Here is a 27831-nt window from a genome sequence, read left to right as displayed (position 1 = left end):
GAAGCAAATGCAGTGTTAATATTGCCTTGGAATTTATTCTAAGGAAATAATCAGATAAGTGCCTTGTTCTAAATATAAGAAAATGAATTACAGAATGATTTAACTGTGCCTATGCAAAAATTTGGCTTAAGAAGCAAGAACAGGTGGCTAAAGTCAGAAGCAAGAGAACTATAATGTGGTACCATGAGTCCCAAAATAAGCATTCACTATGTAAAGGATCATAAGATATACATTTGTTTGTAAACAAAGAGAGTTTGATATATAAATGTTGGCCTCTTGAGCAACAGTTTAATCAATTTTGCTCTCTAATTTAAAGTTGAACTGTTTTTCTCTTTCAAATCCCCCAGATGGTGACTTCCCAGCCTGGATAATTACAGAGATGAAAAGAACCAGACTGAATCCTTTCAAAGGCATTTTTTTTCCACCTTAACTGTTTCTTATTGTTAACCCAGACCAATTAGTGTGATTCATTTCTAAAATAAATGTGTGAAAATAGATAATAACGTCTCTGTCATGAAAAAGAGTTAATCATTTACCTAATGTAGCCAAAGAATGCTACTTACAGCCAACCACTGTATTAATTGGCTCTGTGTTTCTGGAAAGAATCAAGTTATTTTATAATCTTGATGACGTCTTAAGAAAAATACTGAACAATTTGAAGTGTTTACTAACTAGGTTATGTTTATTTATTTTAAGTCTTTATTTTTCTACTTGTTTTGCTAGTACACACATAAAGATTACCTGTTTTTTAAACATGTTCATAAGGCATTGACACCAATAAGAATATTCAGTTCTTCAGGGAGATGATCAGAAAGAAACTGGCTAAAAAGCAAAGAGCAGATCTGGGGATCACCAATCCATAATCAAATATCTAGATTGATTGTGTCACTTGCACTTGTATTGATTTCAATTGGAGTAGCTCACCCAAGGGAATAACAAAAATGTGGAATAAAACTGATTTATGAGAACAAAATAAATCCTTTTGTGAGTGGTAATGAATTGGTAGTATTTAACCCTTTCAATCACAGAGTGAAAAAACTATTTATTTTTTAAGAATGCTGAGCTAGCCTAAAGAAGTCATATTAGAAATGCCAATACTGCCAAGCACCATTACACTAAGTTGTTTTGTCAGGGGAGAAATGCTGCTCTAAACTTGATGAAAGAAGCCATTTGACGTATGACATACTTCCAGCTTTCCTGGGCAAACTTCGAGGTGCCATCACAAATGATGGACCTGTAGATCCAAAGTATTATGGAATCACTCAATAAATGTTTATTGTACTTATTTACATGACTTGTAAGATAGGTGAAAAGGAAGAAAAAGATATGGTGGTACAATTTTATTTAATTTTTCCCTTAATATAAGTATTCTTTATTTTACACCTAAATCTTGGTATAAACTGTTTAAGTGAAGGTTAACCCAAGAATAACAAGAATATCCAGAGGAGACAGCTTTCAGCATAATTTGGCACATAAAAACTTTGCCTTAAAGAGCCTAGAAAAAGGAGATGATTTGTACATAAAACCAAAGCAACTGTTGGATTCTATTTACTGAGCCAACCAACCAGTTGATTCAATGAAAAAAAATCAGTCACCTCATATTTGAAATTATCTAGACAGAACATTCCCAGTAGTTTGTCATTGATTTAATTTTTAACTTTTTGACTATGCAGACATCTTATACACATGTTCTAAACCTGTGCTGTCCAATATAATAGCCACTCTACATGTAATTATTGAACACTGAAATATGGTTAGTATAGCTGAGAAACAGAATATTTAATTCTATTTAATTTTAATTAATTTTAATCAAAAATCAGTTACTAGAAAACTTTAAAATATATTTGGAATAACTTGGTATGTGAATCTATTTTTCCAATGTAAATTTTATGAAACCTAAATACAAACCAAATATTTCTAATAAAAATTTTTGCATCTGAAGTGAGATGTGCTACAAATATAAAATATGCACTAAATTTTGAAGACTTTGTATGATAAAAGAATGTAACTATCTCAGTGATTTTTTATATTTTGATTACATATTGAAATGATATTTTGCATATATTAGATTAAATAAAATATACTATTAAAATTAATTTCAACTGCTTGTTTTTATTTTTAATATAAATAGTAGAAAAATTTAATTTACACATGTAGCTCACATTATATTACTAGCACTGTTATATAGATAACACTGTTCTAATATGCTAAAGAGAAAATTAGAAGGCAGAAATAAAATGCAGGTTCATTTTCATCTTAAACTGATGGAAGAAAAGCTTGTATTAAGAGCTGCCTTGATAAATTCACAAACATAGAAGTGAAATTTTTGTTTGGAGAATGCACAGTCTGTTCAATACATTGTCTTAATTCATAGTCCTAAGAAAGTTTATTTCAGAACTACTTGGAAGGGGAGTGCTATAAGGAGTGAGGTGATTTGTTATCAGTTCTATCAGTTTGGCTTGTACTGTCACAGTGTTTAATGAAAGTATATGTGAGTAACTTTATTTATTCTCACTGGCATAAAAAGGCTTTTAAAAAAATTAATATATTTTACTATTTACAATGAAACATAATTTAATTCAGTTTGACGGTACCATAATTATTATAGCATAATTTTCCTAGTATAACTTTTGCACATGTGCCATAAACCGTAAATCATCAAACAGGAAATAGAGATTACCCAAAGCAAAAAGATAGTAAGACACTCGTAAAGAAATGAATTATTAGGGAAAGTGAACGCGAACCACTCTAAGTTTAAGGGATTCAAGTAAAAGCAAGATGGTAATAAACAGTAATTGTAATTGGCTGGGATTGCAAAAGAAGCTGAGGCTGAAGATTTTTAACATCCTGTATACAATGAATTCATGTCTTTTGTTCCCAAGCTCTCATAAGAGTTTGGAATTTTAAGGTCTGTTGTATCATGAATTCTTCCAATAGTTTTGCTATCAGATGATATATGCTATAAGCTCCCCCCCCCTCTTTTTTGGGGGTGGGGGGGTGGGGCTTCTTTCATTCTTGGTTTCTGGTTATAAAATAAATACTTGTTTTATAAATTTTAAGCCTATAACAGAAAATATGGAGGGAAAAGCTAGTATCATCTGTAATCTCAAAATAATCGTTGTTAATATCTTGGTAATTTTTGGTGTATATTCTTTCAGACTTTTTCATGGATATACATACATCTAAATCTACATGTCATATTTTACAGTTACAGAATTTTATGATGCTCAGAGTTTAAAACAGTAGTAATACATCATAAATATAATTCCTTATCAATAAATATACATCTGTATAACTTTTTAAATTCACTACTATGTATTCAACTGATATAGCTGGACACTAAAGGAATACCCCTCTCTCAAATTTTTGTTATACTAATAAACTCAGTCAAAAGAACAATTTTACAAATATTTTTGTGTACTTATCTGTATATTTCCTTTAAAAATTTAAGTAGATCTGCTGTATCAATGGATATGAATATCTTAATCACTGCATATTTACTTCATGAAGACAGTCATTCATTTGATATAATTAAAATAAGACTATGAAATAAAATATTTGTAGCTATACTATATTGTATCCAGCTAAGTTCAGATAGCCAAGTGAACTGAACTCATGGAAATGTTCTTTAAATATTAGTATCTCTGTGTTTTATGTCTTAATGGAGTGGAGAAATTGTTAATCCAGAGACTTGTAAATATTTAAAGGATATATTGATAAGAAGGGCATGTTTTAAAAATACAAATTGATATCAATGATAATTCTTTTACTATTATAATAAAAAATTAATGACCTCATCACAATAGCAAAAAAGCAAAATACCTGGATTTAGTCTTCACAAATAATATGATACCTATGAAGAAACTACAAACATTTACTGAAAGACATAAAATACTTAACCAGACGTAATTTTAGCACATTTCTTGATGAGAAATATTTTGAAGGTACGAATTCCTGAAGAATTAATTTTATAAGAATGATAATCCATTAAAAATATCAGTGGTATTTTTCAACTCAACTAAATGTTCAGTTGGAAGAATATACATATAAGAAGAACTAAAATCTTTTCTTAAAAATGAACAATAAGCTGGTGGGGGAGGATGGGAACTTTACCTCTAAGCTACAAAAGTGTTCTCTAAGTATTTAAGACGTTGAAAGGACAAAGATTAAATCAGGTTAGTGATAGTTGAAGGAGACACAGAGAGAATAAATAGCTCAGAAACGGGGCCCAGAATATATATGAATTTAAATCTCTGACAAATTAAACAAAATAGAGAAATATATGTATTTTAACTCTGGTTAGGAAAATATTTTTATAAAAATAAATAAGCAAATATGTAATTATCATAAATCTAAAACACTATTTTCTAAACCTCATAAATAAACCAAAAATATTAATTGGATAAAATGTTTGAAAACATAATGATAAAGGGTTACTATCCATAATATTTAAACTGCCATACATACCAAAACAAATTTTAAAACTTCTAAAATCTGGGCAAAATGTGTGAACAGACAAATAACAAAGACAAACAAACAAATAGAAAGCATATGGAAATGTTTGATCTCAATAGGAATAAATGAAACACAAATTAAAGCAACCCACCATTTTTACCTATCAAATCAGCACAATTACAGGGAGATGAACTTATTTGTATAATGTCAAAAGGCATGTGAATTGATGTAATCTTTCTTGGAAGCATTTTGCCAATTCATATCAAGTCTTTAATTTAATTATTTTATACATATATATCTATATATATATATGCATACATACATACACATATGGCTATTAGCCATCTCGATGCATCCCTATGATGGCACATTATGTACCTACTGAGAATGCTTTTCATGAGTATTGTTTGTGTGATAGGAGAAATACTCATGATATAATGTTAAATAAAATGTGTTTATAGTAAGCTTAGATACATTATATATGCATATACATATAAACACATATGTCTACATCCATAGGAAAAAAGTACAAGTAAAAATTAAAATGTAATATTTGTTATTAGTATCATTTTGACAAAAATATCTGAAGAAAATAGTATTCAGATCTAAGATTATTGCCTACTAAATTTAAGCAATATCCATCTGTATAACAACCAAAAATATTGACAATTTTTTGTAGTTATTGCAACTCTATGCCAAACTCTTTAAAAGAAGCCTACAGGATCTGCATGAAGTAGCTCTTGTCTACCTTTTCAGTCTCATTTTATGCCATTCTCTTCCTATTCACTCTACCCAGCTGGCTACACTGACCTTCTTTTATTTACTCAAATCCACCAAAATTTTACTGTTCACACATCCTTCACAAATTCCATTCCCTCTGTCTGGAATTATTTTCCTATTATTCTTCTCTGTGTTGACACCTAGTTGTGGCAGACTGAGTTACGTACTCCGGGGGTGGGGTGAGGGGATGTTCTTATCCTGAATCCATTTCTGTGGGTGTGAACCTTTGTTTATAGGACCTTTCAAATATGTTATTTTTAGTTAAAAGTGTGGTCAACTGAACCAAGATTGGTCTTAATCCTATTACTGGAGGTCTAACAGAAAACAAACAAATAAATAAAGCCATGGGAAGGAACTAGGGACTGGAAGTCAACAAAAGAACCCAGAAACACAAACAAGAAAGGGGAGGACATAGCCATATGATGGGAATGCCAAGGAATCCAAGGGTTGCCAGCCAGCTAGATCACTACTAACCCCTGGAGGAAGCAAGCCTTAGAGCCTCTGAAACTGTGAGCCAATGAATTCCTGATAAGCCAACCCACTCTGTGGTATTTGTCATAGCAGCCAGTTCACTGAGATACTAGTCATCTTTTATAACATCGTAAATGCCATTTGTTCATAAAGGTCCTTCCAGATCCTTCAATTTATATTAAATTCCCTATTATTATACTTTAATGCACTTACTAAAGTTTGCAATTTTCTATTTTTCAAGTGAATATTTGGTTAATTTCTATTTCCTCTTTTAAACGGTAAGTCCCTTCAAACAGGGACCATGTCTCTTTAGTTTACCACTGTACCCAAAAAAAAACTATCAAAATTTGTCTTGTGCCATAAAACATGCTAGACATATGTTTGTTGCATGAACAAAAGAATGAATGAACAAGCAAAAAAAATCTTAATTTAATTTAATGATTTCAGATTTCTGCTCCTTCAGGGTAAAACTGCCTCTGTTATTTCCTCAAAGTATATGACTAGAAAAAAAACAAAATTTATTTGCAACCCTATTTACAAATAAAGAATCCACATTCTCTGCATCCTATATAAAACTGGAAGTTTTCTCTAAATAGACTTCTAGCATCCTAATATTTGAATAAAGTCATTCATTGATGATAAGAAACACAGAAGTTTGGGAACTGTTAGTTCTAAGTGGGCTGTTCTTAGTAGACAGGATGTTGATTTAGGAGTTATCCAAAATTAATTTCTAAGTGGCTGAAGCACAAGGTCTGTGATCCTAGTAGCTCTATATGATGATGTTCACCCAGCCAGGACGCCCACAGGAAACCTCAGGAAACAGAGAAGGGAATTCCCATGTCTCAAGGCTATGGAAGGACACCTGTCCTAGAGAGCTGGGTTTTCTCTTTTTCTCTATATAGTCCTATTCTCCACATCCCTTCAATGTCAGTCCCAGAGCTGGCATTTGCCTATTGAGTCTCCTTATTCAAAATCCAGATAATTAGGAAGCATGGTTAAACTTTGTCTAAAAATATCCCCAAGCTGACCCTAATATTGTTATTCTTTCATCAAGTACTGAACCCCTGCAACAACAGAGCATATAAAAACCATCATCAGACTGGTATATTACTGCTATACAAACTATTGTTTGAAAATATTATGTGTCTACTCCAAGGCTGGCTTCTCCATGTGAACCTCACCATATATAAAGAGAGAAACTCCAAATTAGTCATGGTGTGAATTTGAAAATGGTTTGAGGAACAGTTTTGAAAAGGAGAAACTGATTTTTTTTAATCATGAAAAAACTTTCAAAGCCAAAGAAAGGTACATCCATTTGGGGTGATCTGCTGGTTATATTCTTTTTCTAACAAACTCCTTTCATGAGAAAATATAATCAAGAGATTTCTATACAAAGGCACTGTGCAAAGTTTTAAAAATGTACATCAGTCACCAGAACAGTGGGATTGAGAGTTCTCTTGCATCTGTGCACTGAATTCCCTGGCTCAGTGAACAGTCCATGGTTACAATTTGCATTTCATCATTATGTCGTCACTTCGACAGACAGAACAGCATAGAGTTATGCACTTGTTCATTATGTCAAGAAAATAACCAATTAGGTATCAGACACAAATTCAATAAGCTGCTATGTGAGTATTGTGAACAGATGAGTTCTTATATAAGTTTGATAAATTAATGTTTAACTCCATTCTTGTGGAAGAATATGGCCTAATTACATGTTTCTATAGCTTTATTGGCCATGACATGACATGCAATCAGAAGTGTCAATATATTCAGTGGATATACATACACACACACAGGTACTCTATAGCCAAATGTTTGAAATGACATACATCTTATGATTTTTCATTCCTGTTTTCAGGAATAATACAACATTGATTTTTATTTCCAGGTAAAACATAATTTTCCCCTGTGTGCTTCTATTTGTGTGTATTGAAATGTGTTGGAATTTTATGCAAAAGTTATATATACTGTAATTTATTTTTGCAGAAGAGAAATCTGCTTCCCAAACAAATAGGGAGAGAGTAATTTTCTCTATTTTCTCCTATATTCTCATTGTACTTCATATAATACTTGCTTTGAACACAAGAACCTTTTCTCACAGCTGCCATTCCCAATGATTCTGTTGTGGTTTTAAAACAACATCTGAAATGGCCAGAGAGAGTGTCCAGGATTGTTTTTATAACCAAAAGAACTGCCTAATATAATGCTCATTTAATTTCTTCTGTCTTTCAAATAAATTGCATGGTGAATAAATGTATAATGTGAAAAAAAAACATAGTACAATACCTCTAACATGTAGGCACTTGATGAGTATTTGTGTGTGAAACACTGTCATCTGCTATGTTACAATTTTACTGAGTTTCAATTTTCATATACGGGGCTTTTATAAAACAATGGGATACATTTCTACTTTCTCTGACCTCTCCTTCTCAAAATATGTGCCCAGAAATCAGGAAAAATTGTCCTAAAAAGAAGTGGACTAACAACAAGCAGCGCTGCTCTGCCTGTACAGCTGGTGAGTTATATTCCCTTTTCTCCACTCTTTTCTTCCACCCACGACATACACTTCACAAGATCTGAGGCTAGCTCACTCCTGCTGCCTGACCCTCTAACTCATTACAGGGAAATGAATTCAAATTGCTTGAAAAGAAGCTGCCTCTTTTATCTTCCCACTGACTGACAAGCAACTACAAAGTTCTCCGACGGGATTCCAAGTTACAAGCTGTACTGCATCACTGGAACAATTCCCCTACTGGCGGGTTTTCCCAGAGGGCAGTGTGTCAGATATACTGCATCGCTTGCAAGCACAGCTCTGAAAGTGCACATTTCCCTCTACACTAAAAAACAGACATCAGGGACTATAAAACAAAGCTGTCCTTTTTCTAGCAGCATTAGTCTTCCTGCAGACTCCCTGGAAGTCTAAGTTGTTCCCATGTATAATTATTTTCTTTACCTTCCCAAGAAAACAATGCTTCTGCATCTTTTTCCCCCTGTAATTTTTATATAACACACTTTATTCTGGGAGGAAAGGCACCCAGAGAATCAGTTTGTGTGCTAATGTCTCTGAATTTCTCTAGGTAACCTTGAAAGATGGACTGTATTTTCATGGTTCTTTGCGATTTTTAGAGATTAATAGCATTCGAATATACTGACACTATTTCTGGTGACTGACAACTCCAGGAGAAAGTAAGCTTATTCTGGGTGCTGGTATTTTAAGGTAGTTAAAAATATGCATTCATCTAGTTGAAACCCTAGCAGTCCTTTCTTCACCTGTGCGGTTGAGGATCTTGATTTTCTTTTGTCTCTAGTGAACTAGGCCAAGGGGCAAACACTGTGATACTGATATTGGAATGAGATACTGACTACAATTACAAAAAGGGGAAATGTTTAGACTCAGAGAATTCAGAGTGGTGGTGATGGGGATCACATTTATACTTCTCTCTCTTCTCTATCTAGAAAAATCCTATTCAGTCTTTGTAACTCCTCTTCCCCCACCAGATGTTACCACTGTAGTGGAAACTTCATGTCTCTGCCCTCCATGCTCAGATCTCAAAAAAAAAAAAAAAACAGAATCTTCCACCCCTCAGCACTTCCCTAATACTGTCTTCATGCCTCGCTTATAAATTATCAGTCTTGTTTATTTTTCTGACCACTCCTACCAAGTTTCCTTGTGTGTTTTGGGGAATCCTGGATTTTTTGCTTGTTTGATCACTATTAGAAAATACTGGAGAAAGAAACTCAGGAGAAAAAACATGAGAAAAAAGAAACTTAACATTACAAGTCACCAAAAGGGTTTCCTGGGTAATCGTTACAATTTATATGAAGATTCGCGTTTACCCTTCTCTAGGTGTTTTACCCTTAGGACTTCTGACTCACCCCTAAGATTACTCCCTTCTAGCTGGAACCAGCTGTGATTACTCCAAATTATTCTGCTCTGGAATCAACTGCTGGCACCAGTTCTTTTTTAAATTTTTTTAAAATGCATTGTGAAAACAATGCATATTTATTCTTGTTATTTATTCTTATGTATTCTTTCTTATATGTTCTTTCCAAATTTTTATTTCAGTCTTTTCTAAAACAGTCTTCTAAAATAATCAAGTTTTTTTTTTTTTCAGGGTCATCAGTTCTTACAAACATGGAAAACATCTGATTACTGGTAACATGACTTGTGGTTTTTCTACTCTCTTCCCTTACCTTCACTTCCCTCCCCTTCCCTTTTCATTCCTTCTTTCCCTTTTTCCTCTTGTTTTCTCCCACTCTTCCTTTCAAAAGACTCATTCCTGCTTGGAGGCATACACTTAGGAAAAAATCCCCTAAAACCAATTCCTACTGAGAAAGAAGAATTTTCAGAGATCAAACAACAGATTCAGTTTCACCAATATGAATTCATCAATCCGCTTTTTTATTGAAACAATATTTTAGTAATACACCTTCTGTCTTTCTCAAGTAAACATCTTTATTCTGTGCCACAACACAAAATAGGGATTAGGAGAGAGAAGCATTTGAAGACGAAAACGAGGCTGCAAACCAGATTTTCAGAGCAGGTTAGAGTTAGTGCACAAAGGAGCCAGCAATTAGCACACCCTGGTGCTTTGCCTTAGAAACTCAGACACAAAATAATCTGTCATGTTGTCAAGCGATGAAGATCACTTCCCAATTCATTCACTAGGAAGGATAATGAAGAATTAAACTATTTGCAGTAGACTCCTCAATAACTGTTTAAGAGAAAAGCAGGATATATGTCCTTAGACACGGTAGTGTCTAGTAAGAATAGGATAAGGGCAAAGGAACTAAAGGAAACCTAGTGATGAAGAGGCTGGCATCTATGAAAATATTCTATAGGACCTCAGAATATATTTTTGTCTTAATAAAAATATTTTTTGTTTTCCTTGTTGACAAGGAAATTTCATAGACTACTGTGCTGTCAGTTATTTTAGTTTTTATTCCTAAATTTGTAAATTTCTAATATTAAAAAAAGTCACACATTCAGTATATTTCATAGGGAACTTTTATAAGCCTGCAATCAATAATTTAAATGCTTAGTTAATTCATATAGGTAAAGAGAAAATAATTCCGAAGATGTTGTAAATTGATCCCTGCAAACTGACTGTTCACCTACGCAAGGTGAATGATGTACTCTTGAGAGTCATTGAACAAATCACTCATTCCAGGTCAGTAAATGGTACTTGAATACTCTAGAAAAACTAATTTGCATCATATGTTCCTCATAACTGAACACAAGTTTCAAATCAGGTTGAATCTCACACAACCAAGTGCTAATTCTTTCTCTTATGGTGGACATTAGGCAAAGGCAGAAAATATATTCTAATCTATCCCCGTGTGGGTTGGGCAATCTGTTAATTTTTGCCATTCATATTTGTTTGTGCTTGTTCGTTCATTCTCTCCCTATATTGTCATACTCAAATTATTCTAACCCATAATTAAAGCAATGGATAAGGCCTAGTTTTTCCAAAATCTTTCCCCATATAGCTCTGTTTCACTTATCACCAACTGGTTTCTCTCTTGCTTCACATATTCGAAAATGGCTTGGCTGGGTTTGCTTGTCTTATCGTTCTCTATTTTTTTGCAAATTCTATAAGGGTAGAGGTCCTTCAGGGCCAACCTTTGGTGCCATTTTATATACCTCAGATTTAGTTTATTAAGAACTAGTGGACAGTCTAATTAATCAGGTTATCATTTTCACCTGCTAAAATTTCTGTGCTTTAGGAAAAATGACAACAAATCCTATTAACAAAAAGATCCCAGATGCTTCTAGGAATCAGATGAAAGATCATCTAATAAATAGATATTAACATTTGAAAGTATGGCTTTCTCAAGAAAGGGATCTAACAGTAAAAATCTAGGTATCATTTAAAATAGTAATTCTTTTAAGTTACATAATTATTAATATAAAATTAATCTTATATAGTAATGATATAAAAATATATTTATATTAATATATAGACATAACTTAAAATTATATACAATTATAAAATATCAACGAATGAACTTAACAAAAATGTGCTAGATCTATATGATGAAAACTTTAAGCTCTTCTGAGGGACCCAGAAGACAAATAGACACTATTATCATATTGATTAGAAAGACCAAACATCATAAACATCTTGATTCTACCTAAGTTAAGCTATAAATTCAACATCATCCTTGTAAAAATACCATCAGGACTTCTGGGGGGTGGGGGTATTAGCAACTTCTAAACACTGTTTTTAAAAAAATAAGAAAAAAATAGGAAAACTCCATAAAATAAAATAATAAGCCAAGAGATACTTAATAATATGATAGTGTTTCAATAATTAAATATTATAATTATGTAAATGAAGGTACAGATCTGCCCAGGCATATTATAGATAAAGGCAAGAAATTTAGTTCCTTTTAAAAATGGCAATTCATACCAGTGGAGGGAAATATGGATTATTTAATAAATGGTTTTGGGACAATGAGATATTATCTGTGGAAAAATAAGGTTTGATCCATATTTTACATGTTATGTCAGTATATATATTTCAAATTGATTAAATATAACTGTGTTTTTTAAATGAAAGCATTAAAGTACTAGAAACAACAATGACAGAAGGGAAAAAGTCACAACTCACATTACAGATTTCCTTACTACGCAGAGCTCAAAAAGCTCAGTAGAAATGTAGCCAAAAGATAGCAAGAATTCACAGAAAAAGAAATACAACTCTTATTTTATTAGAAAAGCTGTGGGTTTACAGAAAATCCATGCATAAAATACAAGGTTTCCATATACCACATACCATTAAAAGCTTGCATTGCTATGGTAATTTGCTACAATCTATGAAAACACATTTTTATGTATGTACTATTAACTACTGTCCATAGTTTAACTTGTGGTTTACTATTTGTGTTGTACATTGTGATGGTTGGGTTCATGTGTCAACTTGGCTAGGTGGCCTAGCTGTCTGGTCAAGCGGGCACTGGCCTGACGATTTCTGTGAGGCTATTTGAGGCTGCTTGGTTTGTCGGATCATCAGTCAATTGACTGCAGCTGACTGATGACTCATCAAGGGGTGTGCTTCCACGGTGAGAGAATGCAATTGGCTGGATTTGGTCCGGGTGATCAGTTGGAGGCTTATGAGCCGGACGGTTAGAGAACCTTCACTTCTTCTTCAGCTGCTCAGTGAAGCTTTTCCTGGGGAGCTCGTGGAAGTTGCCAGTTCGTTTCCTGAGGAGTTCGTCAAAGTTGTCGGTTCATTTCCTGAGGAGTTCTTCAAAGTTGCCGGTTCGTTTCCTGAGGAGTTTGTCAAAGTTGTCGGTTCGTTTCCCGAGGAGTTCGTCGGACGTCTTCCTTGGAGTTGACAGCTTGTTGACGGCTCTGCAGAATTTGGACTCGTGCGCTCCCGCAGTTGCGTGAGTCACTTTTACAATTTGATAATAAGAGACATCTCTCATTGATTCTGTTTCCAAGGAGAACCCTAACTAATACATACATTTTCATGGATTTTTTTAAAAAATTTTATTCTAGCACATATATACAACCTATTTCCCCTTTTAATGACATTCAAATATATAACAGTATTCTTAATTAAGTTCACAATGTTGTGTTACCATTACGACCATCTATTACCAAAACTTTTCCATCATCCCAAATAGAAATTCTGTAAATTTTAAGCATGAACTCCCTATTTCCTACCACCACACCATCCCCTGCTAACTGGTCTAGATTTTGCATCTATGAGTTTGCTTATTCTAATTATTTCGTATCAGTGAGATCATATATTTGTCCTTTTGTGTTTGGCTTATTTCATTCAACATGATGTCAAGATTCATCCATATTGTCGCATGTATTAGAACTTCATTCTTTTGGTGGCTGAATAATATTCCATAGGTTGTATATTCCACATTTTGTTTATCCTTTCATCTATTGCTGGACACTTGGGTTGCTTCCTTCTTTTGGGAATTGGGAATAATACTGCTTTGAACATCAGTGTGCAAATATCTGTTTAAGTGCCTGTAATTCTTTTGGGTATATACCTAGAAGTGGGATTGCTGGGTCATTATGGTAACTCTAAACTTAAAATTTTTGAGGAGCTGCCCAACTAACTTCCACAGCAGCTGTGACATTTTACATTCCCACCAGCAATGAATGAGTATTCCTATTTTTCTGCATCTTTTCCAAACTTGTAATTTTCTGTTTCTTTAATAGAAGCCATTTTAGTGGGTATGAAATGGAATCTCATTGTGGTTTTGATTTGCATTTCCCTAATGGCTAATGATGTTGAGCACCTTTTCATGAGCTTTTTGACCATCTATATATCTTCTTTGGAAAAATGTCTATTGAAGTCTTTTGCCATTTTTTTAAATTGGGTTGTTTGCCTTTTGTTGTTGAATTGAAGGATTTCTTTATATATTCTAGATATTAAATCCTTATTGGATTTGTGGTTTCCAAATATGTCCTCCCATTATGTAGGTGGTCATTTTACTTTCACACACCCACACACACACACACACACACACACAACCCATGATGCACAAAAACTTTTAATTTTGAAAAGGTGCCATTTATCTACTTTTTCTTTTGTTGCTTTTGCTTTCGGTATAACGTGTAAGAAACCAATTCCAAACTCCAGGTTCTGAAGATGCTTGCCCTTTTCCTCTAGAAGTTTTATACTTCTGGCACTTATACCCAGGTCTCTGATCCATTTTTAGTTGATTCTTGCAAATGGTGTGAGGTAGGAGTTCACCTTCATTCTTTTGCAAATGAAGAACCAGTTTTCCCTGCAAAATTGGTTGAAGGGCCTATTTTTTCCCAATTGAGTGGTCTTTGCCCCCTTGTCAAAATCAGTTGGCCATAGATGTTAGGGTTGATCTCTGGACTGTCAACTAGATTCCACTATCCATATGTCTGCCCTTGTGCTAGTACCATGCCCTTCAGATAACTGTGACTTTGTATTAAGTTTTAAGAATAGGAAGTGTGAGTCCTCCAATTTTTCAAGATATCTTTGGCTATTCAGGGCCCTTTACTTTTCCATATAAATTTGATGATTGGTTTTTCCATTTCTGCAAAGAAGGTTATGGAATTTTGATTGGGATTGTGTTGAATCTGTAAATTGTTTCGGGTAGAACTGACATTTTAACAGTATTAAATCTTACCATCCACAAATACAGAAAGTACTTCCATTATTTAGATCTGATTTCTTTTAGCAATGTTTTCTAGTTTTTGTATACAAGTCATTTAATTCTTTTAGTGGCTATTGTAAATAGAATTTTTCTTGATTTCTTTTTCCCATTGTTCATAAATAGAGTACACAAACACTACTGATTTTGGGGTGTAGATCTTGTACCTCACCACTTTGCTGAATTCATTTATTAGCTCTAGGAGCTTTGTTGTAGAATTTTCAGAAATTTTTGTATACAGGATCATGTCATCTTCAAATAGGGAAAGTTTTACTTCTACCTTTACAATTTGGATGTCTTTTATTTCTTTTTCTTGCTTAAGTGCGCTGGCCAGAACTTCCAGTACAATGTTGAATAAGAGTGGTGACAGTGGGCATCTTTATCTTGTTTCTGATCTTAGAGGGAAACCTTTCAGTCTTCACCATTCAGTAGGATGTTAGCTGTGGGTTTTTTATATATGCCTTTATCATGTTGAGGAAGTTTCCTTCTATTCCTAGTTTTCTAAGTGTTTTTATCAAGAAGGGTGCTGGATTCTGTCAAATGCCTTTGCTGCATTGAGTTGATCATGTGTTTCTTTTTTCCTTCATTTGGTTAATGTGGTGTATTACATTAATTGATTTTCTTATGTTAAGACAGCTTTGCATATCTAGGATAAAACCACTTGACCGTGGTGTATAATTTTTCAATGTGCTATTGGATTTGATTTGCTAGTATTTTGTTGAGGATTTCTGCATCTTGATATAAGACATTGATCTGTAATTTCCTTCTCTTATGGTATCTCTATCTGGCTTTGGTATGAAGGTAATGTTGGCCTCATGGAACAAATTAAGGACTTTTCCCTCCTCTCCATTTTTTTGGGAGAGTTTGAGCAGGATTGGTATTAATTGTTCTTAGAATGTTTGGTAAAATTCTCCAGTGAAGCCATCTGGTCCTGAGCTTTCCTTTATTGGCAAGTTTTTGATTACTGGTTCAATCTCTTTACTAGTTATTGGTTTGTTGAAATCTTGTATTTATTGTGCCAGTGTTGGTAGTTTGTATGTTTCTAGGAGTTTGTCCATTTCATCTAGGTTATCTAAGCTGTTGGTGTACAGTGGTGCACAGTGCACAGTATCTTCTTACAGTCCTTTTTTTTTTTCTTTTTCAATGGGGTGGGTAGTAATGTCCCCCTTTTCATTTCTGATTTTAGCTATCTGTGTCCTCTCTTTTTCTTTGTCAGTCTGGCTAGAGGTTTGTCAATTGTATTGTTCCTTTCAAAGAACCAACTTTTGGTTTTGTTGATTCTGTTTTTTATGTTGTTTTTTTTTTTTTTTTGCTGCTTTGTTTTGTTTTTCATTTTTATTTCTCCATTTCATTTATTTCTGTTCTAATCTTTACTTCTTTCCTTCTGCCCACTTTGGGTTTGCTCTTCTTTTTCTAGTTCTTCTGGTTTTGCTATTCAGTCTCTAATTTGAAATCTTTCTTCTTTTTTAATGTAAGCATTTATAGTTATAAATTTCCCTCTTTGCCTCTGCTGCATCCCAGAAGTTTGGGTATGTTGCATTTTCATTTTCATTTACCTCAAGAAATTTCCTAATTTTCCTTGTGATTTCCTCTTTAACCCATTGGTTGTTTAATAGTACATACTTGTGAATTTCCCATTTCTCCCTCTGTTATTGATTTCTAGCTTGATTCCGTTGTGGTCAGAGAAAAGATACTATATGATTTCAGTGTTTTTAAATTTACTGACACTTTTTTAGTGACCTAAGATATGGTCTCCTCTGGAGAATGGTCCATGTGCATTGGAGAACAATGTGTATTCTGCTGTTGGTGGTGACATGTTCTATATATGCTCCTCACCCGGACTCATTTCAATCATCTTGTTTCCAAGTTCACTGATTTATTTCTTCTGCCAGCTCCAATCTGAACTGGGAATTTTTCATTTCAGTTTATTGTAGTCTTCAACTCCAATAGTTCTGTTTCGTTCCTTTTTAAACTTTCTCTCTCTTTAATGAGATTCTCATATTGTTCTTTCATTGTTTTCCTGATATCCTTTAGTTCTCTCCTGTATTTTCCTTCACCTCCTTTAGCAACTGAAGATGACTTTTTAAAAGTCTTTGTCTTGTCCACAGTCTGGTCTTCTTCGTTGATGTTTTCTGGATTTTTATCCTCTTCCTTTAGAGGGGCCATAATTTCCTATTTCATTGTTTGTCTTGTAATCCTTTATTGCACACTAACATTTTAGTATTTTTAAATGTTATCTCTGAGATTTACTCTCTGAGATGGCTATTTCTTGAGTTTGTAACCAGTTGGTGGTAAGACAGAGATTTTATTGACTATCAGGAGCCACCCAAACCAAGCAAATCTTTCACCATCTTTGCAAATTGGCTTTGCATTGACTGGTGCTCCCTGTCAGGTTCAGCCCTCCTCTCAGGAATGTCAGTCCATGGTGAATGCAAAGTGCAGGGTCCTCCCTGTCTTTTCTGGGCCTGTGCCTTGTCCTGGGCTTGTGCTTGCTAGTGGCCTTAGGAGACCACCTTAGGAGACCACCTTTTATAGGACAGACACTCTCCCTCTCCCATTTGTTCCACTGTTGGACTTAAAGCAGGTAAGCCTTTGCCCCAGGCCATCTGCCTTCATAGTTTCTTAGACTCTTTTCCTTGGCTCAAACTTTGCCTGGAGGGCAAATTCTGGAAGTAGGGTACACTAGAGAGGAGTTTCCCAAGTCTGTCTCTTCCAGCCACAACAAGGCCAGGGACACACAAAGATAGCACCGCCTGGCTCCAAACTGCCCAGGGAAGGGATGAGAAGAGGCCGGCATGGGCACCAGGAGCTTTCTCCACAGCTCCTCAAAGCTGCGCTTTCTGCCCCAGCCCCTGCCTGTTAAATTTCTAGAAGGATATAAGAAATGGAGTACACTAGTTTTCTCAGAGACTGTGGAACAGGTGGTGGGGCACTTTTAACTGCTTACTCTTGTATCTTTTAAATTTTGATTCATGAGAATATAATATCTGGTCAAAAATAAATAATTTTTAAGAAATCACACTCTGATATGTGTTGCCTCAGTTGTTGTCACAAAACCTAATGTTGACTTTGTACAGTTTTAATCCAGGATCTGAGCTGACCTGTAAAATAGGGTTACAATGTGAGAATCATACAGAGACAGTCCAATGTCTTACCCAGAACACTGACCTGGTTTCAGGCACATTCATTTTGAAGCTAGCCACACTCCCTACCAGCTGAATTTCCCTGTCTTATAAATTCTAACCACCACCTCTTTAGCAGTCATCACAGAAAAGAATGAAATACCGTTGCTCATTATGTCAAGGAAATAACCAATTAGCCATCAGACAATTCAATAAGCTTTGTATAAATCTAGTGAACAGATGATATCTTAAATAAGTTTGATGAATTAATCTTTAATTTATTTCTTGTACAGCCAAGCAGACCTCACCACCCTCAGTGTAAATGTCACCCAGCTGCTGATGGGTGACAGGACAAGACAATATTTGAAGTCCTTTTACTTAACAAGTGGACTTCAGAGTTCCAATGACAGTGAACCAAGGAAATGAATTTCCCAGGGCCCATTCCAAGATCATCTTTTTGCTTCCAACCTCATCCCCTTCCTACCCCCAGAGTTGAAGGCACACTGCAAAACTCTTCAAGTTAAATCTTATAATTGCTTCCAATTTGTCTGTTTTGCTTTTGGCAATTAACAAACTGAAATGTTATCATGAAGGAGTTCATCTCATTTATAAGACCAGGTTTTCACTCCACTAAAATATGCAGGCACTCTGTTCTTTATTACCAGCAGGAGATAAATGGCTGGTTTTCGTTGCTGAAGAATATATAATGGTTAAAAAGTCACTTTTTTCCTCCAGCTCTACATAAATCACAGAACTAGTCAATATTTAATAATGCTTGCCTTGGTCTGGAATCCCTCGATCACCCCTGTCATGTGTAATAGCTCCCTCTCCGATATCTTTGACATAAAAGCCCAGCTTTACTGCAATACTAACATGTAGAGGGTCATTACGGATCGACATTTACCTTAATCTGTGACTGCCAACCATGAACCGATAAATTCCAGCAGATTCCACTGGGAGAAATCAGTAAACTTCTCAGTGGAAAGAACTGAAGGAAAATTCTGCCGAGAACGGAATATATTTTCTACAAGGGCTGCTCTGCAAATGGGTTCTGACTTTTGAAAGTTCTCTTGCTGTGCAGCTTTGCAACATTTAATACCGTTTTGATGGTTTGAGAGACGGGATGACAACCAAAGATGACATGACTTAGGAGGCAAGCAGAAATTTTCTCTGCAAAAACAATGCAAGATTAAACACAAGGGGGAATATGGCTCTTGCATTATTCACCCAGCTGCCTTGGTGGAAATGGCTTGGCTGTCATGAGTCCGGCCTAAATGTTGCTTCTTTTTTTCAAATCGATCATCACTCCTTCACCTCATAATCTTACAAGTGCTTCACAGCAGAATACATCAAAGCCCTGATTGCATAAAAAAGGGACGCACCAATCTTTGAGGAGATCAGCTCAGACTCTGACACGTACTCAACTCGTTGTACATTTGCTTGACAACACGGTATGCAAATAAGAACACATTTTATTCTTTCCTCACATTTTTTTTTTTTTTCACTTTCAGGATGTTATTAAGTCCTATAAAAGTTGTAGGTAATTCAGGAACAAAGACACATTTTTAAATCTGAGGAAAATTATTTTACTGTTAATAGCAAGTGTGACTATGCTCATGTTATTTTACATTTGCTATTAGCTTTAAAAGAAATATTGAAAATATCTTCTTTAAAAATAGCATGACCACTTCTGGAAATGATAAAAGAAATTATTTTAAAATAAAAAGTTACTAAAGAAAATTCAAAGTTTCTAATAAAATACATAGCTGCATTTTCCTATGCTAGGATTTGTTCAAAATAAGCATCATACTATGAACCCCACTGAATTACTGAATGAGACAATGTCTGATAATACTTTCAGAAAACCCTATGTAGCTTAACCCAAGTTCAGTTAATTCATTAGAATGTGAACCAGCATTACCAACTTAGTTTAGACATATTAAAACAGTGACCCAAAAAAGCTTAAAGATGGACTGCAAAATTAAAGCTCAACTCTCTGCACGAATAGTGCTTTAGGTTTTAACCATTTTAATTAAGCAAGGGGAAAAGAATATAGAACATACACTAGATCTGTCATTTTCACACTTGAGTGTGCATCAGAAGCACGTGAAGTGTTTGTTAAAATTCAGATTGCCGGGTCCCACCCCCAGCATTTCTGATTCTATAGTTCCGGGGTGGGTCTGGGAATTTACATTGTCAATAATTTCCAGAAAATGCTGTTTCTGTTGCTCTTGGCACCACAATTTGAGAGCTGGTGCACTAGTTCATCTGTGTGGGCTGTTTTTAAGGGAAGAAATTAAATCAGAGGCTAAAAGAAAGATTTCAGAAGAAAATAAATTGTTTTCTAATGTTATTTACAATTTTAAAACTAAAGAATATTACCTTGATCTGCATAGAAAGCCCCAGTAAAGAGGACTGAGTATGTTAAGTGTCCATTGGGGAGAAAAGGTGCTTCCCACTTCACAAGGGCTTCTCCGGATCCCTCTGTTTTGACAAATACGGCTACTGTTCCTTCAGGAGGGGCTTCCAGAGTTCGATTTTCCACCTGCAAGTATAAAGAGATTTATTTTGTTTGCAAATAAAATAAGTACATGCTTCACTTTGAGCATATTTCTTCAAAGAATCTCTTTTTGCTGTGAAGTAAACTATTTTGACAGTGGCATCTTGTATGAATACCTCATTTTGTCAGCAGGATCAAAGCATACCTCATGTTTTCTTCCTCCTGCTGTTAAGCTTAAAATTTGTGCTCCTGACCAAGGCAGTTGTTTGAGATTTCTAGAATATGTGGATCAGCTCACACTGTGATTGCATCTATGGCTGTGCATAGCCAAATACTATTTCTCAGGCTGCTTAAAAACAATTTTAATTTGACAGCAAAGGAAAAGAAATAAACAAAGTTTGTTTTTTCTTAAATTCCTGACTGAAATAATAGATTTCTGGGCTTTGTCAAAAGTCCACATCAAGCATCTTGACACACACACACACACACTTCTCTGAGCTGTTTGGCTTTATGTATATAAAGATGGCATCCTGCCAAGCATCAAGAAATAGATGCATCTGAGTGATTTCAGCTCTAAGGTATAGTCATAAAAAAAGTTGAAAAGTTTCATTAATATAGTGTTAATGAACCTATGCAGAAAACAGCAAAAGATTATTGGAGATTAATAAATTATTATTTGAAGAGAAGATTACTCTGAAATAAGGTGTAATCTTTAACTGTACAGTGAACAGAAAGAGTTCAATATTTAAAATAAAAGGTCTAAGTGACCAGAGGGAGGTGAAGTTGGAAAGAAAGCAGAAAGGGATTGAGGATACTTTACTGTCTTTTAATCACCTGATTAAACTTGGTTAACTAATCACCACAAACTTATAGGCATCACTCATAAATGTTTGACCTTTAAAAATTTATCATATGTGCTGATAATTGTGATCTTAATGTTAAAGTACAGGTTCAAGCCTTCCAAGAAGGTGATTAGATATGAACTTCTTAGACAAGCAAATATTCTCAATTATGAAACCTTTATTTGTTATGGTGAATATAGTTTCCGAATTATGAAAATAAATGTGAAAAGGACTTTTAATTTTTAATAAATATGAAATCACAACATGCTTTATTTTCATTTGAGAAAGGGTATAGGGTTCTTTAGATCTATAGCTCTTACTCATTTTTTAAAGTCTAATAGCTATGTACAAAAAAGAAAAATATTCATTCATGATTTAAACATTTCATAATGAAGCAATGATTCATTATGTCTATGTATATAGTTCAAATTATTAAATAGAAAATGATTTTTATAAGGCTCCAAATAAATGAAACTTAAAAAGTTGAAGTAAAGAATTAAGGGCAATTCTAGATAATTCCATTCTCCTGTATATTATCCTCAAATATCTGGTTAATTCAAAATATATATAGTTTTTAAAATCCTTAAGCATCTAGATAAACACTCCAGTTTTATTCTGTAAAATATAACTATTATTGTTTTAATTTGAGCCTCAAGTGCAGAATTGGATTAACCATAACCCTTTTCTCATGAAACACTAAGATCATGGGTCTACGTGTGTCCATCTTCCATTTACTTTTAAAAAGCTTTAAACATTTCTTTAATTATTAAAGTCAACTTTTCTCAATAAGAAACTCACATTTGTTCAAATATAATTTTAATTTTCTCCTGTTTGTGCATAAAGCAAACATTTGACAATTGTACTATTTTTCTATGAGCTCATTTATATATATATATATATATATATATATATATATATATATATATATATATCTCCTAATTTTTTGTTTATCTACATTCTCTTAAAAAGAAAAGGGCACTTGGGAAGTAAAAAATTGACTGAGATTTGACCTGGAAACTTCCCTGATTCACAGGAAAAATATTTGAGAACACTGTGCAAGGAAAACACATACAAATTTTAATAAAGTTCTCATTCTTAATAAAATTGTTATCATGTCCCAGAAACCCTCTTATAAATAATATTTCATTTATTTTATCACATCAATCCCTTAAAGTAGTGATTATTTCCCTTTAGTAATATTCGAGAACACTGAGGTTTAGTAAAATAAGTATGTTTTCTAAGGAGACATGGGAAAAATAGATTTAGTTCAAATTTCCCACATAGGGATTTCTCTGCCATAATATACATTGCCATTAAGATTTAGGTTTCTTACAATAAAAAGTTTAATCTTTCTTTGTAAAATGTGATGACAAAGGGCGAATTGTGTGTATGTGTGTAGTATGTTTATGTGTCTGGGTGTGTCAAACTGTACAAGAATGACATCACCAAGAAACTGAGGCATCTTTTTAATTATATCACACAGCAGTGACTTAGAGTTTCCCATCTCATCCTTAAGCAGACCCTGGAGAATTGGATTCAAACACAGTCACAAAATTCCCAATCTTAATCTTCACCAGTGTTATCTAACATGGGCTAAGCAGAGAAGCAATTTAAAAAAAAAAAAAAAGCAAAGTGATTTACTTATGGACAAAGTCTCAGAGTTTCATTATAGAAACACAAAATGTAAAGGGTTTATCTCTAATATAATTGAAAGCAAGACTGCACTTAAAAAGTTCTCTATTGCCTTCGATGTCAATTTTTTTTCATTATTTCAAACATGTAAAAACCAATTACTGGATTTAATTTGACAATCTATATCAACACACTAAAATTAGGATCAAAGGCACAGCTATTTTTTTTCTACATTGGAATTTCTTTAAAAGTTTAATGCAATGTTTTAACTGGACAAGAACTGAATAAACCACAGAGAATTTACTTTCAATTTGGGACAGAGAAATTCCTTCTGAATTGCAAATAATAACAGATAACACTTGATTATTATTTTAGTCAAGTTAGGAAAACAAAACATACTGGGCCAATACTACATTGAAATGATAAGAATATAGATTTTATGTATGCATTTGTATTTTTTAAAAAACGATTTTATCAAATTTGTTCTTTTTCCCTATTTTTTTCTTTTATTGTTTGAGCAACTTGCTAATCTGGAGGATGATCCATACCACATCTGAATCTGTAGGGCATACTTGTCACAGAAAACACTGGATAGTACTTCCCTGAATGCACTGCTAACAATGGTATTAAAAATGGAGAAGTTCAAAAAACAAAAAACAAAAAAAACAGTCTTTTTTCCCCTAAAAATCAAGAATTTTTATTGAGTAATTTGTTATAGGAACAAAAAAAAATATAATCTTACAAAAATGTATTGTTTGAGTTCTGCCAACAAGAAATAAAAAAGTGGAAAGTATATATTTTTTGTCTCAATGAATTAGTTTTCATTGAAAATATGTTACAGGGTTGAACTTTGCCAAAAGAATACCTTTAAGAGATATGTATACACCAGCACTACATTTGCCTGAATTTTATTGAATTTCCCACATAATTTAAAATTGGCAAGTCTGGATTTTAAGATTGATTCATAGATCTCTTTAATCAATAAGGATATATATTTTTAAAAATCACTAACAAAAAAAAAGAGCTGTATCTGTAATATTCTTTATGATTGTGATAGATACCTAGAGATATTTTGACTATCCAGATATGTAATCTTTTCAGGGCATAATATTTACTGTGATTGGTACAAAAATATTTCAGAAACCAAACGAAGACCCCAGGTTTTACCTTCTTGGCAGCATATAGTTGACTTGTTCTAAATAATGACGTTCAATCCCAGTGATTAGAGATGGATCATTGACTTGGGAAAAGTGTTTGCATACTGAGTACAGGAGAAAGAAAAGTAGCAAGGGGTGGGGGGAGGGGGAATAACTCTTTAAGTGTGCTATAACTAAGGACAGAGTCTAGACTGTATGAGGTTGTGGCAGAGTAGGTCTTAAATCCGATTCTGTTTTCCCCTTTGCCATCAGGGCACCGTGGCATTTGATTTCTTAAGGTGAACATCCCCTACCATCTGTTTAGGATGCAGATTGATAACCATCCCCTTGTTTAAAGTTGCCGGAACGTCAGGAAACAGTTTGGGGGTCAATTTAGTAGCCACAACAACAATTCGTAGTTACATGCTTGAAAAATTCTAAGTTTCAAGCTCATGTGAAGAGTACTTTGTTTCTTTTTTTTGAATGGAGAAGAAAAGCTGGCCTATTGCCATTCCTGCTTTTAAGAGTAAGTATCCATCAGAGGGGTCTTAGCTATAAAATGCTTAATGGCAATAAAGACTACAGCTCAGTTCCACCGATAGATGATGTTAGCAGCTTGGAAAGCAACCAATCTCTGAAATGGAATGGGAGGTGTGATCAAAAATAAGAAAGCAAAAATTAAATCTTAGGGCTATTTTTCAAGGTAATATTTATATAATACTCTCTTCAATGAAGACAGAATGTATTAAAATGATAGGACATTGGCAAACATTGCCAAAATTATCTAAAAATAATGAGTATTTCCTGTAAAGGAAGCTAAATCTAATTAATCAGGAAAAATACACAAATGTAAAGTGAGATATTTTGAAATGGAAGAATTCATCCTAATCTATGACAATTATGTACTATTAATTGGATTTTAAAATTATATTAGAAATACAAAACATAATTTTGTTACTTGTTTGCAAATGAAATATAAATTACAGATTTCTGAAATTTTGATAGCAATAATTGATATTAATATAATTTTAAACATGCTCTTATGAAACTATATCAGACTAATGAAATAAAAATATTTTATTCTCATAAATGAGATAAACACAAGCTTTTAATCACTTAACCTACTTACTGGGGAACAATGTTGCCATACTGTGGCAGTTATGGACTTAAAATTATTTTCACTTTTTAATCATAAATGTACTAAGTTGTTGAGCCCATTATTAGCAGGAAAAAGCATCCACTTTAAATATGTCACTAAATAGGCAAAACTGTATTTGTGCCAGCTAAACCTGACAACTTACCTTTCTTTCAGTAAAATGTATAGTCCGTCCTTCACTAGACCTAGATGCAGTCTTGAAATTTATGTTGAATATAAAATCTTAGTAACTCTTAAATAAAATTTTATAAAAAGAAAATCTCCCACCCTGCTTGAAAGGCTAGCTGTGCACAGAGTGCATCACCACCGCTTACTTCTTTCTTGATATTCATTGTCATCTGACATTTAATACATTCCCAGAATATAAATTTACATACTCACCAGTGGGCCCATAGCACAACCTTTGGCAGTGCATGCTTGGACTCTGAAGGAATGTAAGCTCCAAGGAGCAAATCCATAAGCATGACAGCTGAGTTCTGAAGAATTGTGAAATAATATACCATCTATATATAATCCATAGCTTTTTATAATACCTGGAAAGATAATAAATTGTTTTTAGTATGACTACTAGACAATAGCAAAGGATGTCTTAAGAAAGAGAGTTCTTGGTGACGTGATTATTAGTGTCATGGAATCCCTGAATTACAATATCTGGTGTTTCATCTAGTCTGAACCCTGTCACTTTCTAAAGGATAAAACAGGACTTACACACTTGTACATCAAATTGTTAAGCTAATTAGAGACAAGAGACAGAGATAGAATCCACGAGTCTCAGTACGGGACCCTTTCTATAGCATCACGTCAACTGCTGTAACTTGTGTTCTAGATCAAAAGTGCCAAAGATGAACAAGTTAAATGCATTTACAATCTTTACTGCTTTATAAAAATATACCCTTAATAGATGTGTTTCAAAAGTTAGATGACTTTATTTGTTAATGTATTATATATTATTGTCACGCGCTGCTGTATAAGTACCTGAGATATTAAGCTCATTTAACCCTCTCCTGCAACAGTCCTATAATGGAAGCCATATTATCGTCACCATTTTATAGAGGAGGAAATTGGGGCACAACAGGAATAGATAACTTGCTCAAGGCCATACAGACAGCAAGTATTTGAGTCAGAATTTGAATCTAGGCAGTCTGGCTCCAGAGCCCATGCTCTGAACTACAACATTAAATTGCCTAAACATAAAGCCTTAAGCTAATTGCACAAATAACATTCAGGCAACATGAATAAGTTAGACACATTATGAATTGCTGGTTTTAATGATGAATTGACATTAATTTCAGAAGGAATATGAGATATGAGAAATCAAAATGGTTGAATAAAACCATTTGATTTATTCAATCAAAGTATTTGTATTAAAAGGATGTTAGGGGATAGCATAACCATGTTTGCTAGAACTACAGAATCTCCAAACTGACTAAACATTATATTGTGGGAAAAACAATTTTCTTACATGTTAAATTAGAACCTCTTTAAAAGTAAAATTAATTTCACAGTGGCCTTCCCAAGTGTGTTGAGGAATTACCTTAAATGTTCCTCTGTCAGGTTAGATCTTTCCCAGGACAGAAGTTGGCTGCTTGTACCATAGAACATAGCACATCTCCATCATAGCACTTATCCACTTACCATGGTATTATTATTACTATTTATTATTTAATTTCACAAATTCCCCAATAGACTATGGGGTCTTCAAGGAAATCTTGACTTTCTTCCTCACATTTCCTAGAGCTTAGCACCATGCTTAAAATATAGTAGGCAATTAAAAAATACTGATTAAATGCATAATTGAATGAATACCCAGCATAGTAAACATATCAGCTTCCAATACTGAGTGAAAATGTAAGATTACAGGAAAGATACCTGCAATATCAAAAGAGTTTTATTAGAAAGAGAATCATAATGAATAGCTCAGAGACAGAAGATTTGGAAAAAGAGTAAGTTTTGAAACAATAGACTAGCAAAACCAAAGGGTTATCAAAGAAGTCCCTGCTAGCTGGTTTCCAGGAGACCTGCTTCTCAGCCTTAGAAATACAAAGATTTGATCTCACGAACTGTCCCAAGAGTAGGTCACACCTTCAACCATCATCACCATATGAATAGCGTTTCTCATGGGACTGTAACATCAGAGTCTTCCTCTCTCCTGTGAGGGAATTTCTCACCTCCAGAACTTGCTCACAATTGTCAAGCAGCACCATCATCTGTTAACTTACAGAATACCATATGCATTGTCACAATATCCCTAACAACACAGTTTTTGACTAAGAAGTCTTTTTATAGCCATGGAATTTTCTTGTCTTATAATATACCTCTTCAACCTTAAGTATGAAAGATTGGTGGAATAGCCTCTAGAAGTCTATAGCAGTTGCTGAATGATGACACCTGAGGAGTTGGCATCACTACAGGATGTTATATATGCATTGAACTAGGGACCAATATCCGAGGCTGGTTTTTCTGTAGCCAAAAATCTTGGGAACAGAAACCAAGGGGATGGAAGTTGGAAAGTTTCCTTTCACTATTATGCTTAATAACCAATGCAAAATCTTTTTTTTCTTTCTGTGCCCACGAA

At 33.9% G+C, this 27831-nt stretch overlaps 1 protein-coding gene across 1 annotated transcript in view; it reads right to left on the bottom strand.

Moving 5' to 3' along the window:
• USH2A (usherin) overlaps positions 1-27831 on the bottom strand; it is an 891077-nt gene that overhangs the window by 317266 nt on the left and 545980 nt on the right. The window contains 2 exon segments of the mRNA XM_037823757.1: positions 20373-20535; positions 25638-25789. Of these exon segments, the coding sequence (XP_037679685.1) occupies positions 20373-20535; positions 25638-25789 (315 nt within the window).

Source organism: Choloepus didactylus, chromosome 2 (genome assembly GCF_015220235.1).
Source record: "Choloepus didactylus isolate mChoDid1 chromosome 2, mChoDid1.pri, whole genome shotgun sequence".
In the NCBI taxonomy this organism is placed as follows: Eukaryota; Metazoa; Chordata; class Mammalia; order Pilosa; family Megalonychidae; genus Choloepus; species Choloepus didactylus.
Note: the sequence above shows the minus strand (reverse complement) of the source record. Positions and strands in the feature narration are given on the sequence as shown.